This window comes from Enhydra lutris, unplaced genomic scaffold (assembly GCF_002288905.1).
Source record: "Enhydra lutris kenyoni isolate GAN:26980312 unplaced genomic scaffold, ASM228890v2 scaffoldscaffold25, whole genome shotgun sequence".
Taxonomy (NCBI): domain Eukaryota; kingdom Metazoa; phylum Chordata; class Mammalia; order Carnivora; family Mustelidae; genus Enhydra; species Enhydra lutris.
Window position 1 is genome coordinate 9,044,331 of NW_019154109.1, and position 16,802 is coordinate 9,061,132.

A 16,802-nucleotide genomic window follows, 5' to 3' on the forward strand; every position below is an offset into this window, starting at 1 on the left:
CTCAGCCATAAGTGATAGTATCAGGCATTGAAAGAAGGGGTATAGCAGATGGACTGAAGCTGATATATGTCTCTTTTTCCTCTATCACTGTGAGCATACCTTGTTTATTTCTACTATTATTTCTCCATGTTTGCTATAGGCTTTTTCACTGATTTCTTTCCTACTGTTGTGCTGATTTGGAGTGAGGACTGCTGTCTTTCTATTCTTGGTGCACCCGTCAGGTGCACAAATACATTTTTATGATAAGAGTAGGTAAGGACAGTGGCTTGGGAACCCAGTGACCTGGGTTTCAGTCCGACATCCACAGCTAAATAGCTATGTGATCTTTGGCAGTTCCTCTCCTTTCTCTGGGCTTTGGTACTGTCATCTGTCCAACAAGGATTTTGGAAGGCCCTCCCATTACTGAGTTTGTAGAAGAGCAAACCAGTAGGGTGAAGAGCCGGACTTGGCAGGAAATCCGGGCATTTTGTTTCCTGGGGAACAGTTTTGATAGGGGCTGATTACCCTTGAGATAAGAGGTCTTGGTAAGAGATACGCAGGGTAGAGCCTGATGAAAGCTTCAATTGTCTTCTTATATAACACTTGCTGGAAAGGTACTAGGAATTAATATTCCTGAGGTGGCTGAGGTGACATCATGTGTTTGTGAAAGGGCTAAAAGCAGGTAAGGCAGATTTTGTGGAAAAAGACTGGCAGTCAGTCCCAGTTCCAGTAGGGCACATGGGCTGAACAGAACCTGTGGAAGTTGCAGCTCCTATCCCTTAGGTGCCAGATCATCAAGGAGAAGGCGAGGGCCTGCCTGTGTTACCCTCCTGTGAGATTACATTTTTCTCCTGACCTACCCACCCACCCTTATTTTCTCCTCAGAAATGTGGGACTCCTAGGAGGGGATTTTGTGTGACTTCATCAGAAAATTCCTGAAGAAGGAATTTTGAAAGAGGGGAAGAAAGGGACTAATATCTCTGGATTGAAAGCAACAGACTGAACAAAATTCTCCTCTGCTCTGCTGACTGGTGAATTCCCTGGGTGTTCTCTGAAGTGAGGACAGTTTTCAGAGGACTGTGTCGCCTGTGTTGGCAGGTGTTATATAATTTAGCATCTACATGATTAGAAGTGTGGCAAGGCCCTGTTTTTATTAAATGATCAGTAGTATCCTGTTAGGGCTAATTTTTCTTCTAATTTCATCCTTCTTGTGATCTTTCACCCTCTTTCCAAAATGGAAATGAGCCTCCTTCTAACTCCCAGGACAGGTGTACTTAGGATCTCAGCTGTGGCCAAGTGTGGACAAGGAGTCAGCACCTGCGGGGGGAATGCTTGCTGGGTATGTCTGCGGATCCTGTATTTGAACTCATGCATAAAAGCATTCTTTGCTGGTTTTAATCTGACACCGTTCGGAAATGATGGAACGATGGTCTGCCAGTGGAGTTCAATGTCATGGCCAAGCTTTCCAGCCAGAGGGGCAGCTTCCGGTATAGGCTTTAAGAATATTCAATGCAGAACTGAGATTCAGCCCATGCAAATGGAGAAATGGAAACCAAGAATTCCTTCCTCTTTTTGGTGCCACTTTGTTGGGCCATTTTCCCCTTAGCTGGCAGGATGGTGCTCAAAAGAACATGACTTTGGGGGGCGTTAAATTTTGTAAATGAGATGTAATTCACATACCACAAAATTCACCCTTTTAAAAGTACACGAATTCAGTGGGGTTGTTTTTCAGTGTATGCACAAGCTTGTACAGTGATCACCACTATCTAATTCCACAACGGTGGCATTAAATTTTGACTTGAATCTTTGAATGAAGTATCAACCAAAGGTCAACTCTGATGTTCAGGAAACTAGTTTTAAAACTTTTGTTCTTTTTTTCAAAGGAAACTACAGAAATGTCATTAAAAAAAAAAAAAAAAAGTAATAGAAAAAAGAGCCAGAGGATGTTGAATTTTTCTTAGGCTTGTGTTTTTTTTTTTTTTTTTTGGTTTCTTTTGTCTGCTACTGATGATTTTTTTAGTCGTTGGTCTTTGGGTTGGGACTTACTCCCGTGACTATGCTATAATAACCAGTATTCAAAGTAAAAGCAATAAGACTGTCCTTGCTTTCTTTTCCTCTCTTTCTTTGTCAATCCAGGCTTCATTAGGGCAGGGCACAGGGTTGTTTCATTCATCCCCACCGTCACCTAGCTCAGGCTCTACTGTACAACAGGACTCAGTAAAGATTTAGTGAATAAATGGGCTGTGTTAGGTGCCCAGGGGAGGTCATTTTGGCATGTATCACTCAAGGCTCATGGTGACCTTGTACTTGGGCTTTGTGGATGACCATGGAATTCATTTGCATCCCTTGAGGTCCAGCTGCCTCTAGAAAATGAAAGCTTGACTTCTTCCCGTGTAGTTCTAGGGACCGAACCTACAAGGACCCCATCACCTCCAGTTCCCAGGGACGCTCATCCAAACTGGACCTCACATGCCTTCCTGAGTGGATGTGGTGAAGCACAGCGTGGGTGGTGCGAGTGTGTGTCTTTGAGTGTACACCCCGTGCACGTGCGTACTCGCGTAAGCACGCGATGGGATTGGGAGGAATTCCTCCATGTTCTTATAAATTGCCCCTTTCTTCTTTCTGCTCCTGTAGTTTATTGGTAGGCCGGGGAACAGAGGGGCCTCCAGCCTGGGCACATGGCCCAGGCGGGCTGGCATTCAGTGGCCTATTGTTTCCTGCCCCTTCTGTGCATGGACAGAGGACTGGGGCTGGCACAGCTGCCTTCTTGGGGACCATTGTTTTTCTTTGCAGCAGCAGCAAAAGTCTGAAGCAGCACATTTTGTGCCGGACAGAGCAACCATTCTGTCCTGGAGCTGCAGGCCTAGAGGTGGGGGTGGTTGGAGGCCCCCTTACATGTCGTGTGGGCATCCTGAGGCCAGCAGCCAGGGAGGTTTCTCCTTCTAGGCAGGTTGTGGGGGAGGGGAGATGCTCAGTGGAGGGGATCAGGAATCAACCACAGTAGCAGGTGGGATCTAGTAGCAGAGGCTACTTTTCCTGGATCAGGTAGGGGTGTCATTGCTTCCTCACTTTCTCTGCCCTTGGGCATCCTGGCAGACCTCAGGGTATGCTCCCGGGACAAGAAAAAACACTTTCTCCAAAGCTGCCCTGTAGAGTAGATGGAAGAAGCAGAGAAGGGGCCCAGACCAGTCATGAGCTAGTCGGAACATGGCTCGTTATTGAGTCAGTGGGCCAGTCCAGACTTGATTCTGAATGATTTCTCAGCTAGAAGGTGGAAAAGGGGATGTTCCATAGGTGGGAGCTATAGAAACTGTAATTTACCCAGAAATACTTCCAGAGCCTCCAGGCTTGTGTTCTCTGTCTCTTGTTTCTCTGGTCCACAGTCAAGCTCTTTGGCAAGTTAGACCTTCGTTTAGCTTCAGCCTCACTTGCACCTAGTGGTATGACCCCTTGGTAAGTGACTTAACAGGTCTTACTTCACTTACCTGTGTCATCAGGATAATTGGGGATACCTGATGGGCTAGTTGTGGAGATGAGATGAGATGATGCATTTAAAGCCCCATGAAGGGTACTCAGTAACTCTTCCTCTTAGAGTCCCCTCAGGGACGCCTGAGAGTGGGGTGCACTTTGTATTACGCTGGCCACTTGAGGCAACCGGGAAAGGCAGGGGGTGTCTGTGTTGGCTGGATGCGCCTGGGGGCTTCTTAGATTGGTTCACACCTTTCAGAGGCCGCCTAGGAAGTGCTGATTCCTTGGCCAGGGCAATCCTGGAGGGGTCTACCTCTGGAACTTCACGGGTATCTTGGGAATCTGCCTACGTCCCTCTTTTTTTGTTGGAGCGTGGCACATAATATGTTGTACCGTGTTCCTTTCTGGTCTCCTGGTTAGTGAGATTACGGAGGCAAAGTCTTACATGAATTTTAGGTGACTCTGAGGGGGCGGACAGCCCCATTTCCCACCCACATCCTCTTGCAAATCTGAAACTGACTGGGTACCTGGAGAGCCTTTTGGCCCTACGATGCTCTGATTCTTCCCTAATGGGCAAGTTGTAAGTAATATCAGTGAGCAGCGTGAATGCTCACTGATATTACTTAGTGCGCTCTCCACCCACAGTCTGCCCACCCAGGGGCTACTACTGCCAGCTTCTTCTTCTGTCTACCAATAGGTAGAAGGGGGACAGATGCCTCTAGGAATAGTCTTGACAAGGGCTGTTCCCTTTAAGAGGCCCAGAAATCTCTGGCAAGGGCTAGATGCCTGACATTGCCCTCTGCACATCTTCCCCCAACACCCTTGTAATCAGACTCCCAAAAAACACAGAACAAGGGAGCTTTGATGAGTGATGAGGTAGGCGGCTTTTCAGCTCAGCCTTCTGTCTGCTTGAAACCATCCTCCAGGGCTCACTTTCAGTTCAGGTGAGGTTCCCGTAGGCCTGATTGGCATTGATGGTTGGCAAGGGGGAGGCATGGGGACGAAGAGGGCGAGAACTGCACTTACAGATCCCCCGAGATCACGCATAAAGAACCAGATACTTATGCTACATTCTGATATGGGTGAAAACAGAGACAAAAATGGAGATAAGGATAGATTATAGACGCCCAGTCACTTCAAGGCGAAGCTAAATGCACCATTTGCCCCTTGTCATTGCTTCATAAGAGCGGTGGGCAAAACTTTCAGCCTCATAGCTCTGATCCTGGACTTGCCCCTGATTTATCCAGAGCTCAGATGAAAACGCTAGATCTCCCTACCACCCCGCCCCCTGCATTACATGGCATAGATAGAAAGCTTTGTTAGGACTCTCTACGATTTGGGAATGACTTTGGGGCATGCCTAAGGAAAGGTATAATTACATAGATGCTCTTTTCCCCTGGGATTGGAACCACCGTCCCAGCCTAACGCATTGGAGCTGAGCAGGCTTGCAGGGGAAAGGTGTGAAGGGATGGCTCCGTTGGCAACGGAACTGGCCGCAGCATACGCATTGCCGGCCTTCTCTGAGCCGAACGCAGTCTGGTTTTGGCAAGCTGCTCCCCATGGGTGTCAGGGCTCTTGTCAGTAACAAATGCTGTGTCGCATTTGACGCAGCTCTGGTTGCATCCGGAGCTACGTTGCTGTGGTTCCAGAGAGGGTGTTGGTTAACCCTGGGTGAGGACTCTCTGCTAGGCAGAAATCCGCAAGCTAGAGCTTAGCCTGAAGTATTTCTAGCTTTGACACAAAAGAGGCTCTGAGCATCCTGAGGATGAAGTGACAGCAGTGTGAGTGGTATTTGATGGTGAAAAATAAAATCAGCTCCTTGAAGACTGGTTTACATTCTGTGATATTGGAAACTATGAAATCTGATCGATGCTGAGAGGTTTGCTTGGCTGGAAGTCTGGTGCTTGTTGTGTTCTTGATCGCCACTGTTTGACCTGGAGCAGGACCCTATGTATCTCCATTAAAATATCCCGACGGTCACTCACCCTCCTTCTTGAAGATGCAGAAAAACACCTTGAGACCATGGGAGAAAGTATAAAAAGTAGGAGCTTGGGCTCTAGAGTCGGTCTTTCTGGGTTTGGATCCCAGCTGCACTACATTAGCAGCTTGACTTCCTTAAGAGTCAGTTTTCTCATCTTTAAAATGGGGATGAAAGTAGTGCCTACGGAACAGGATGGCTAGGAGGTGAATCATTAGGCTTTCAGCCAAAAGAGAGCTCAAGTTCTCGCACTATGCCAGAAACACAGTAAGGTGCTCAGGACATGGTAACCCAATAGCAGATGCCTGATAAGCAGTTTCTCTTAAATGATTCAGCAGATCCCTGGTTCCAGTTTCTTAGTGGTCCCAGAAGGGTTGGTGGAATTTTTGGAGGTGCCTCATATCCTATGGCCATGTTAAGCTTGAGCCTTTTTTTTTTTTTTTTTAAATTAAAGGCTTTAAGTTCCTAACTAAATAAAAGGGGTAAATGTGGGTATGTATGTTTCTGTTTTGTTATGTCTTGGCTTTAGGGATCGCCGTCTGACGGTCTAGCCTTGCTTGTGTTGTAGAGATCCGCGCCCAGCTCACAGAGCAGATGAAATGCCTGGATCAGCAGTGTGAGCTCCGGGTGCAGCTTCTACAGGACCTCCAGGACTTCTTCCGGAAGAAGGCAGAGATCGAGATGGACTACTCCCGCAACCTGGAGAAGCTGGCCGAGCGCTTCCTGGCCAAGACGCGCAGCACCAAGGACCAGCAGTTCAAGTAGGGACCCCGCGGCTGCTTCCCGCAGGGACCTTGGGAATGGGGCCGGGGAGGGGGTGAGGCGGGGTGTGACACCTAGATCCGTGCGCATTCTTGAAAGGTGCGCCAGGGACGTCTGACTGGCTAAAGGTAGAGAGCCCTTTCAAGGACGTCTTTCCGTATGGGTCGGATATGCAGGTCAGGATCCTAGAGGGGTCAGAAGAGATGGTGAACCGTGCTAATAATGACAGCACACACTTTCAGAGCGCTTCCTGTGTGCTAAGCGTGGTTCTAAGGGTATTACGTATTTAATTTAATTTAATTTACGTATTTAATTTAATCATTTAATCTCCACAAGTTTGTGCGTTGATCGTTGTTGTATCCCCAGTTTACAGATGAGGAGACTGTGTCATAAAGAAGTTAAGGAGGTTGCTTAAGATATCTCTCTGTCTCTCTCTCTCTCTCTCTCTCTCTCACACACACACACACACACACACACACACACACACACACACACACACACCCCTCTAGTAAATCAATAGCAGAGCTGGGATTCAAACCCAGGCAGTCCGGCTCCAGAGTCTGTGTTCTTAACAAATGACCAAACTGTCTTCAATTTTAAGAAATGAATGATGCTGTCGCCATGTGTCTGACTCACTGCCCACATGGTCTGTTCCTTGGGTAGCATTTTATGCAAGTGACCCTTTCACTCTGTCCTCACTGCCATTGCCCTAGTTTAGATCATCACCCCTGTTGTCTGAATGATTGCATTACTCATTATCATCCACAGCAGAGGTTCTCGACTCTGCTTTCGCATTAGAATTCTCTGGAGAACTTTTTTAAAATGCTGAAATCTGGGCCTCATTCCAGAGCAATTAAGTCAGAATCTCTGGGAGTGGGGCCTGGGTTACGGCATGGTGTAGAAGCTTTGCAGGTGATTGTAACGAACAACTAGCGTCGGGGTCCACAGTGTATGGCTTCTCCCCATTCCAGTCTGCCCAACCCGCTCTCAGCAGATTTAGCCTTCCTGGAACACACTGGAGATTGGGCGGGTTCTCTGTGCAATGGCTTCCCACTGTCTATGTTCTTGATGCCCAGGGTGTGGTCTCCTGATATCGACACCACCTAGGATGTTGGAAATGTAGAATCTCCGGTCCCATCCCCAGACCTACCCTGACAAGAGACTCACGTGATTGGTATGCACTTTAAAGTTTGAGAAGTTCTGCTCTAGGCACAAAGGTATACACACCTGGGCTTATTCTTCAAGCCCCTCTACATTTGGTCCTGACTGGCTTTCCATCCTTACTTCCTGTTCTGCTTTGGTTTTTTTCCTTTACTGTACCTTAGCCAAACAGAACATCAGCTCCAACGGGCCTTTGCCCATCCTGTTATTTGAACTTAGGTCCCCATTCTTCACATCTCTGCATGTCAAAGACATACCTGTGCTTTGAGACCCGTCTCAGGTGCATCATGGTCCAAGAAACTTTCTTGATTCTCCCAAAGGAAAGAATGCTCTCCCTTTTCTGATTTTTACAGCATTTTATTTGGTCTTTTATTAGGGCATTCAGTAACTGTCTGCCTTTCATTTTCTTCCCTTCATGGACGGTGTAAGCTTTTTCTGATTCATTTTTCAGCCTCCCACAGTGCCTGGTGCAGTATGTGGTATATAATAGATGCTCACTAAACATTGTTGGATGAGTAAATGAATGACTGAATGTAGGAACTAATGCCAAGTATATCTTGTTTTCCCCCATTTTCTATTTTTGTTTATCACTCTAATAATCTGGGACACAAATTTTCCTTTAGGAACCAGCTTTGAGCAATGAATGTGGAGGCTAAGTTTGAGGAGAACAGATGACACTCTCAGTATAAGCCAGAATGAGAATTTCCTCCAGATGTTTTGTCCTCAGAGCTCCTTATCTTTCTCAAGTCCTGTTCTCTTTATAATAAGCAATCCAGAGAGAATAAAATGTTATTTTAGTATATGATAAATGAAGATTTGGGAGAGAAATCATTTGCTTTAGAAAAATGACTCAATGTTGGATTTATTCTGTTGGTAAGCTACTCCTAAGTTTAAAATAGCATTTAATTTTTAGTACTATCATATTTTCAGCTCAAAGACATATTTACTATAAATTAAAGTACAGATGTGCTAATCTCTAAGTCAGCTGAATTGCTCTGATTAAGATCACATACAGGGATAGGGTGTTTTGGAAGAATTATTTCCCTTCTGATAAAGCTGGTACCTGGTTTCATCCCACCACTCCCCCCAAACAACCAGTGAGTATTTACTAAGAGCTGTCTGTGTACTCCGTATTGTAACAGGCACTGGAAGATACAAGAGAAGTTTATTTTGTGTCTCCACAGGGGGCCATATCTGGCTGGGGAGAAAAGATTTTTAATACAGGAAGCAACCAGAGAGCAAAGCAATACTGATCTCATTAAGAAATCATTGGTTTTGTGTGGAATATAGATGTGATAAGAGGTCACAGAGAAATCATCAGAGATAGATAAAGGATCTGGAACAGTCAGGAGAGTTTTCAGGAAGCAAGTGGGACTTGGACGAGGTTTTGAGAGTAGATTTGTGTAGCAGAGAACAGCGCGTGCCCTTGAGAGGAAGCAGGATCGTTTGCTGCTGAGGGGGTACAGGGTACGGGGACGAGGGAGGGATCCACCTTCATTAGAAGGAAGTTTCTTTTCCATTCCTTCAACAAATGTCCATTGCACATTCCTTGAACTCCTTCAAGCCAGACACTGTGCCATGGGGCGTAGCCGTGAACAAGCGCCGCGTCTAGCGTAGGACACTTACAGCAGGATGAGGAATGGACGTTAAACAAATCACAGTTAGATGAGTTGAGGTAAGTGTTGCGGAACGGAAGTACAAGGTGCTCTAAGAGCTTGTAAGAGGGGACTTCACTCCTTTTGCTGTCCCTTGGTGGGTAATTTACTTTAATAGCTTCCTATCTGATCTTATCCTGAGCAACAATCTACTTGCGCACCAACCCCCCTTTTAGTACCTGCTGGGTGCTGCGCTCTGTGCCGATTCCTCTGGAGGCTGAGGTAAGCTCTGGAACCCTCGTTAACAGGCAAGAGAGACGTGGGAACAATGTAACGTGAAAGGGGCTTCGGGGGAGGTCTGAGCAAAATATTGCCAGATTACAGATATTTTCAAAAGCAGTGAAAAATAAGGTTAGGGAAGTGGAGCAGACCCCAAATGATGGCGCCTTGGCAGGCGGGCAGAGAGAGGAGCTCGGGTTTGATGCGACAGCGTGGTAGTGAGCCCTCTGGGTTCTTGCGTGGGGAGACCAGAAGGTAGAGTTTCTATTCATATAGGAGAAGAGGAGACATAGTGGGGGACTGTTCTCAGCTTTGCCATGGCATCTGTGAAAGACCATGTCCACCCTTCCATACAAAGTGCCACAAGTGCCACAATAGACATCTCTTCAGGTTGCAGACTGGGCGGGGCTTCACGAAGGTGAAGGTCTGCGGATGGGAAATGGGAAAACACAAGTGCAGGTGCTAGGTACTGGTCCTGTGAGCTGAATTCAGTGGAGACAAGGCGGAAGTTGTAGAAGGAGGATAGAAGGATGGGGGAAGGAAGCACTTCAGGCAGAAGGAACAGGGTCGGTGAAGGCACAGAGTTGCAAACATAAGACTTGTGGGTACCTCATCTGGAGGAATGGAATAATAAGTGCAGTCGTGAAACAAGCTTGGGAAAGTTGGAAGGGGCCTGATCCTAGTAGCCTGGGACTGCCAGGTGACAGGGTTTATTCTGTAAGCGTTGGGAGCCATTGATAGTTTTTGAGAAAGGAACCTAATTATGGCCTCGCTTCGGGACGGTAACTATGGCAACACCACAGAAGATCAGTCTCGGAGAGAGCCCGGGGAGCCGGAGGCGGGTTAAGAAGGTGTGGCGGGGAGTCAGAGCCGAAGGTTAACCTGGGCCTGACCCGAAGTGGTGCCCTCGGAAGTAGAGGCGTGAGGGCATGAAGCACTCCGGGCCAGAGAGGCTGGGCCAGAAGAAGGGCTGTGGGTTTCCTGGCTCTCGGGAGCAGCAGTTGTACTGTATTTTCATTCAGCTGGTGGAGTGTAGCCTCGATTTTGCTGACTCTAGGGCTGATCCCGAGAATAGTTCATTCTCTGCCCAGAGCGTCTCAGCGGGCACTCGTCGCCTCCCCCGGAGCTGTAGCAGCTGTTGGCCCAGCAATGCCATGGATTTGGCTCTCTGCGCTGCCAGGAGAGCAGCTGCCAACGGCAGCTCCGGGCAGACGCAGCTCAGGGCGGTGGAGACTCTCCAGGTCGGGCTGGGGCAGGGTGGCCGGGGCCGAGGTCCGTCTACAGGGACCCGCCCCGCCCTTTTCCAGGCCAGTTTCTCAGCCTGGCTCCATTTCAGCCTGTCGCACTCGGTTCGGTTGGGTATTCGGTTAGGGTTTTAAGTGACTGCATTTAGGGACAAACATTGCTGAGCTGCTTTTTTCTTCTCTTGGACAACTTCTTACCCGGGAAGCCATTAGGCTGTCACTCTTCGGCTTTGCTTCCCGTTCTGCTTTGCTCCTGCTCACCTTTTGTCCTCTCCCGCACTGCGCTCTGCGCCAACATCCTCATTAAAGCCCTCCCAGCTCTGACTCCTTTGCAGAGGCTGACCCTGCGGTCCCATCACGCTCCTTCTCTTCCCCTCCCCCCGCAGAAAGAGTGAGAGATGCTGCAGATGGAACTACATAGCGTTAATTTGATTCTACCGTATTCTGCTTTGTTTAAGAAGGGAACATGGCTTCCGCCTTCCCTTTGAATGGTGGGTGAACCCTGCTCCTGTCTGAAATTCTATCTGCCTGGTTTGATTAAGAGCAGAGATAAAATACTATGTGAGGGTAGGAAGTCTTCCTAGGGAAGATGTTCTTGCATTTTCTTTGGCTCCTTGAAGAGTATAAATGTATTCCTACTTGCTGCTAAGCCTTTGATTGTCTCTTTTAAGTGGAATCTGTGTTAATATTGCCCAGCAGGACTCTAATTGATAATGCTTTGGCTGTGGCTGGTTTGTTTTTTTTTTTTTTAACATAGACTTGTTGTAAATTACCTTTCAGTCATAGCTCACTTGGTTTTGATCTCCTACTTTTAATAGCTCAGTTCTTTCCTTCCTTTTTTTTTTCCTGTCGAATCTTTAGAGGAATCCTCCTACATTGCTATCCTGCTGTGTTCTTTCCAGAGACCTTATGCTACTGTAAAACCCACTGCCAACATCTTTTCTTTCTTCCAGCTTTTCTTTTTCCTCAACAACAAATATTTGTTGAATATTTTTGAGATATTGTTCTAGACTCTTAGAGGAGGGAGATCCAAAGAAGTAGAAGGAGTGGTTCTTTCCCAAATGAGTTTATTGTCCGGTCGGGGAGAAATTCTACCTGAATACTATAACACATCTTCAGTATAAGGCAACATGTGTGTGCTGCGGAAGGGATGCAGCACAGTTGGCGTGGTCAGGAGACTTCAGGGAAGAAATGGAATTTGAACCAGACATTGAAGAAAATGGACAGGATTTTGATCGATGGAGAGGGAGGATGTTGTAGGCAGGGAGGGGCACAGTAGGAGGAAAGGACAAAGCGCTTTTCAGGTCGCAGCAAGTGGACTGGTTTGGCTGGTTAACAGCTGTGTGTGGAGGAGTTGGGCAAAGGTAGATAGGGCCATATTGTGGAGGGCCTTGACTTTCGACAGAGATTTGGCGCTATGCAATAGACACTGGAAACCTGCAGGTTTGAACAGCTAGGATCCAAGCTGAGGTATGAGTTCTGCTTACCAAAGCTTAACCTTAACATTAATGGTGGTGATTGGCTAAAGGACTGGAAACTCGAGATAGTAAAACCCGTTGCCACAGCAGATAATGAGGATCTAAATTAGGGTGGGATGGTAGGAATGAAGAGGACAGAAATTGATCCCTCAGACCATTTAGCAAGTATGTATCGTGCTCTTCCCATGTGACAGACACATGCCAGGCAAAAGGGAAACTGTCCCCCTACAATCCTGGAGCTTCCAGTCTAGAGACAGATGGAAAACACCTGGTGCAGGAAGAATCTACAGGAATTGCTGACAGATGGGATTCAGGTTTCAAGTGAACTTGGAAACACAAAAGAAGGAGGGCTGTGAAGTTTCTTTTGGACTTGGGTGACTGGTAGATTAATGGTGCCTTTAATAGAAATACCAAATACCCTTGTTTTTGAAGGGGTACAATACGAGAAATTTAGCTTTTGGATGTTAAGTTTAAGATGCTAGAAGGATATTGAAGCTGAAAGTTTCAGTAATTGAGAGAAAATCAATGGCTGTGTTCAGGGCTAAAGATCTGGGCCTGTGTTCAGGGCTGAAGTCTGGGTTTTGGGTAGATATTTGGGCATGTTCATAGCGAGGTGATGGTCGAGGCTGTGGCAGTGTCAGATCTCCAACATTAAGGGTTTAGGAGGAAAAAAGAGGGAAACAGCCTTTGTATTGTCTGTGGTACTCAGATTGCAGAGAATGAAAAGTGATTTAAAAGATATATATATTTGTGCATTCGTGCAGTACACATTTTGAGGACCAGGCATTGCGCTAGGTTGGGGATAGGAAGAAGGCAATATCCTATTCTCACTAACATGAAATTAGCAGGACATTAAAGAGATACACTTGGAAAGTAAACCCTCTTATTTGGCTGATTATGAGTTGTGCAACTCTGGGAAGGGAGGTGAGGGAGCAAGGACCCAGTATCTCAGGAATCTCGCAGACATTCAACCTGCAATACGCCTTTCAGTGGGAGGTTAGGTACACAATTAATTAGAGAGACATTCTTGTAGAGTCCATGTTCTTGGCCTTGGGCCCAGTATTTGATTGTGTACTGTCTCTGCAGTTACGTCACCTACTGTCGATGGATTTTTCCTATGGCGTTAACTTCAGAGCTGTTCCTCAGCCTGACAGGATAGCAGGGGGTTGAAAAGCAGAGTCAGTTGGCCATCGAGGTTGTTACAGCTGTGATGGCAAATCAGAAAAGGGTGGCGGACAAGAAAGTTCCTCCTTGAGTACTGATGACTTTGAGGACGGAGGTAGGAGGAGGCATGAAGCTGCCGGAAGGGAGAACCCCTCACTTCCTGGGAGCAGTGTGTCGCTCCTTCATTTTGGACATATTTGGGAGCTGTTTGTTCCCTTGGGGAAGATTTTGCCCAGATGTAGCATCTGGTATTGAGCAAGGGTTGGCTTCTCTTTGCCATGGCTCAAGCTGTACTCTTTATTTAGAAACTAACAAAAGATCCCCTGATGAGTGTCTTGTTGGCCTAGTCCATATAGAATTAGGTGGTGCTTGGGTCCTTTTTGGAAGACTTGGGAAGTCTCCTCACACATGGACAAAAGTAGGATAGAAGAGACACAAGAAGGCAGTTTTGGGGGGGGGCAGGGTGGAGGTCAGCAAGACAGGGTGCTGGCCAGTCTTTGGAACAAAGACAAAATTCATTCGAAAGCTCTTTGGTAGAGCTTAGTAGTAGAATGACTTAGTAGTAAAAGCTGAGAGCTTTATTATTATTTTTTTATTTAATTTATTTTTTTTAAGTTGAGAGCTTTAGTCCAGACACATTTGGGTCTGAGTCCTCTCCCACTTACAGCCTTGTGACCTTGAGCAAGTCGCTTAGCCCCTTTTAGCTTCAGTTCACTCATCTACGAAATGTAGAGAGTAACAGTCACCTTGAAGAGTTGTTTAAGGATTAGATATAATACATGCGAAGCACTAGCCTAGTGCCTCTAACTTACAGATGCTCAAAAAAAAAATGGTAGTTGATGTAATTATCACGACCACAGAAGGAGGATAACATGGCGGTCAAGATCAACGATTCTGGAAGCATATTTCCTGGGTTTGCGATCCTGGATTTCGCGCCTACCAGCTGGGTGATTGTAGTGAAGGTTCTCGGATGCCTCAGTTTCCTTGTCTGTAAATTCAGGGTCATACCAGTGCCTGCCTCATGGAGCTGTTCTGCTGAGTAAGGGAATTAATGTACATGAAGCCCTTAGGACAGCACTTAGCACATGGAAATACAGGGGCTGCTCTTGTCCTCAGAAGATGGGACTGAATGTACTTATCCCAGGTAAGACCTTGGTGGATTAGATTTTCCCTATTTATTCCCTGTGTGGAGTGAAGCATTCCTAAGCCTGGCCCCAGGTAGTATCATTTCCATCTCCCTTTTCCTCAGTGACCCCTGTGTGTGGGCCCTTGTGAATGACAAAACTCATCCTCCTTCCTGATTTTTGTGATACGGCTGCTCTGGGCAGGAACTATGCAATTACGTGACTCTCTGTAATTGTACGTCCGGTTCCTATAAAAAGCAGTTGCACGTTTTGTCTTATAAGCTGTCATGTTCACAAGGTGTCATGAGCTACGTTGCACCAGGTAGTTAAGCCTGGCATGTTACTTTTAGACCCAGGCTCATAATCATCAAAAGGAGGGCATTTGTCTTCCCTCTGATGTCTAATGGGCAAATCGTGGGTTTCCATAAATATGTGCTGAGGTCCTGATTCATTCAAAGCCAGGGTGGATGAAAGCGCGCCAGGCCTGGTCAGGTCTACCAGCAGCCTCAGTCGTGAGCATCCCAGATTGTGGTCTACCGGATTGTCTCATGAGGTCAAACAGAAGCAGCTGCGTTTCTGCATCCATGGCTTTGTAGCATCCTTTCGGGGTATGGAATGATAGAGGGCAGTTGGGAGCAAAACAGGCTTTAATGAGCAGTTGGGACGATGCTGGAGACTACTGAGGGCTTCCGGTGCCTCCCAGGCTCTGCCGTTGGAATGCTAGCAGGACACACCTCAGCCTTTCAGCTTGCTGAAGCCAGCCACTGCGGATCGTGCCCCTTAACAACAGTGCTGGGGTGCAGGGAACTTTCAGTATTTGTTTTCTCGGCTGTCGTAAGTCCCACAATAATTCTGCGGTAGACACAGGAAGCAATGTGCGTCTGGTTCAAAGGATCTTTAATTTTCAGGAATTCGCAGCCAATTAAATGAATTGACTTTGATCCAGTTCTCTTTTAAAGGCAAAAGCCATGTCATCTTTATTGGGAGCTGACTGCGTTAAGTGGGAGGGTTTACAAGATAAGAAGAAAAGACAGTCTCTGCCATAAGGACTTTTCATAATTGAAATGGGGAACATCAGACGGGCTGACAGAGAATAATAAGAACACATATGCGCATGGCACATGATTCTAAAAATAGGACCCTGTCTATGGCAGGTTCTAGTAGCCACCGGTAAGGGAGGGAAGGTGGATTACTCGGGAGGGACCTGTGCTTGGCTTAGGCAGGAAAAGGTAAAAGATAGCAGTTATGTTCTCAATTAGGTTTGGCCCCAAGTTAATTGAAGTAAAGACTTTAATATCTAATTCCTTCGCTGTGCTGAGGCATCGTGCTGGGAAGAGACACAGAGTCATATGGGAAGAGCTCAGTGTTAATGAAGGATTTAGGGAGAATGAGAAAAAAGGAGGGTTTGGGTTTTTCAGCGTTGAAAAAGGATCATCTTTCCTGCTACCTCCTGGCCTTTTACACTGCCACCAATCACTGGATCGTTGCCCCCTCGGGTTTTCAACTCAGGGAAGATCAATAAGCAGAGCTCTGCTTCTTAACATATTTTGGGTACAGCTGGTTAAAGAACCGGGATTAGAAAATGAATCGAACAAAGTAGGATTATCTTCAACGGTAGGATGCTGAGCTGTGTTTGCCAATTTCTACTTAAGCGGTCGAGACAAGGCATCCTTGCATGGAGTTTAGACATCCCTCCCTAGCAGCCTCTGTGTTCGAGGAGAGGTTGTGGAACAAGTCTGGCGGCTCTCAGCCTGTGCCCTTGTAAACAACAGATGTTCAGAACTACTGTGTTCCGGGGGTAGGGGCGGGGGTTTCTGTTGGTGCTTGAAATTCTTTGAATTTACAGGCAGTGTCTTGAGGATTTAGCAAAAGGAGGAAGTCAGATGGACTTGATTCTACGGCATACAGGTGGAAATGATTCCCGAGACAGTTCCTTTGGAAGACAGAGCCCGCGCTCCTGAGTGGACTCTGACAGAGAGCCAGGGAAGCCAGGCTGGCAGGCCCCATAAAGAAGGATCCGGCTTCTTAGGTGTATTGACTTTCTGCACTCCTCCCCGCCCTTCTTCTTATATAGATGCTCGACTGGTCAGCCCCCTCCTCGCTTCTGTTTTGTCTGGTCATGGGTGGAAACGTGTGCCCTTCCTAGCCACAGAGTCCCACGTGCACACACATGCAGACATTCAGGTGGACGTGCCACAGAGACTTTTCCATTAGCACCTCCTGAGGCCGTTCGGGTTCTCGGAACGTGCGGATTACATGGTATTGTTAGGGCCTTTGTCTTGGCCGCTAACTTTATTCGTGTACATTTTCAGTGTTGGTTTTGCCAGGTCTCCGCACTGGAAGTGAGTGAGGGTAATGTTCCTTGTAGAGAATTCAGCTAGACATCTTTTCTCTCCACCCCATTCCCAGCCCTGAAACACACATCCGGAGTTTCCGGCTAGGCTTTAGGACACCTTCTTTATGGCATAGTTCAGGGAAGCCACAAGGAAAAAAGATACATAATACATCTTTCTTTTTTTCTTTCTTTCTTTCTTTCTTTCTTTCTTTCTTTCTTTCTTTCTTTCTTTCTT

At 46.9% G+C, this 16,802-nt stretch overlaps 1 protein-coding gene across 7 annotated transcripts in view; it reads left to right on the plus strand.

Moving 5' to 3' along the window:
* The window catches only part of LOC111150988 (SLIT-ROBO Rho GTPase activating protein 2), a 249,450-nt gene that overhangs the window by 101,105 nt on the left and 131,543 nt on the right, over positions 1-16,802 (plus strand). For all 7 annotated transcript variants that reach the window (XM_022508663.1, XM_022508662.1, XM_022508667.1 and 4 more), the window contains one exon: positions 5,994-6,186. In XM_022508663.1, coding sequence (XP_022364371.1) covers positions 5,994-6,186 — 193 coding nt within the window. The remainder of the gene's footprint in view (positions 1-5,993; positions 6,187-16,802) is intronic.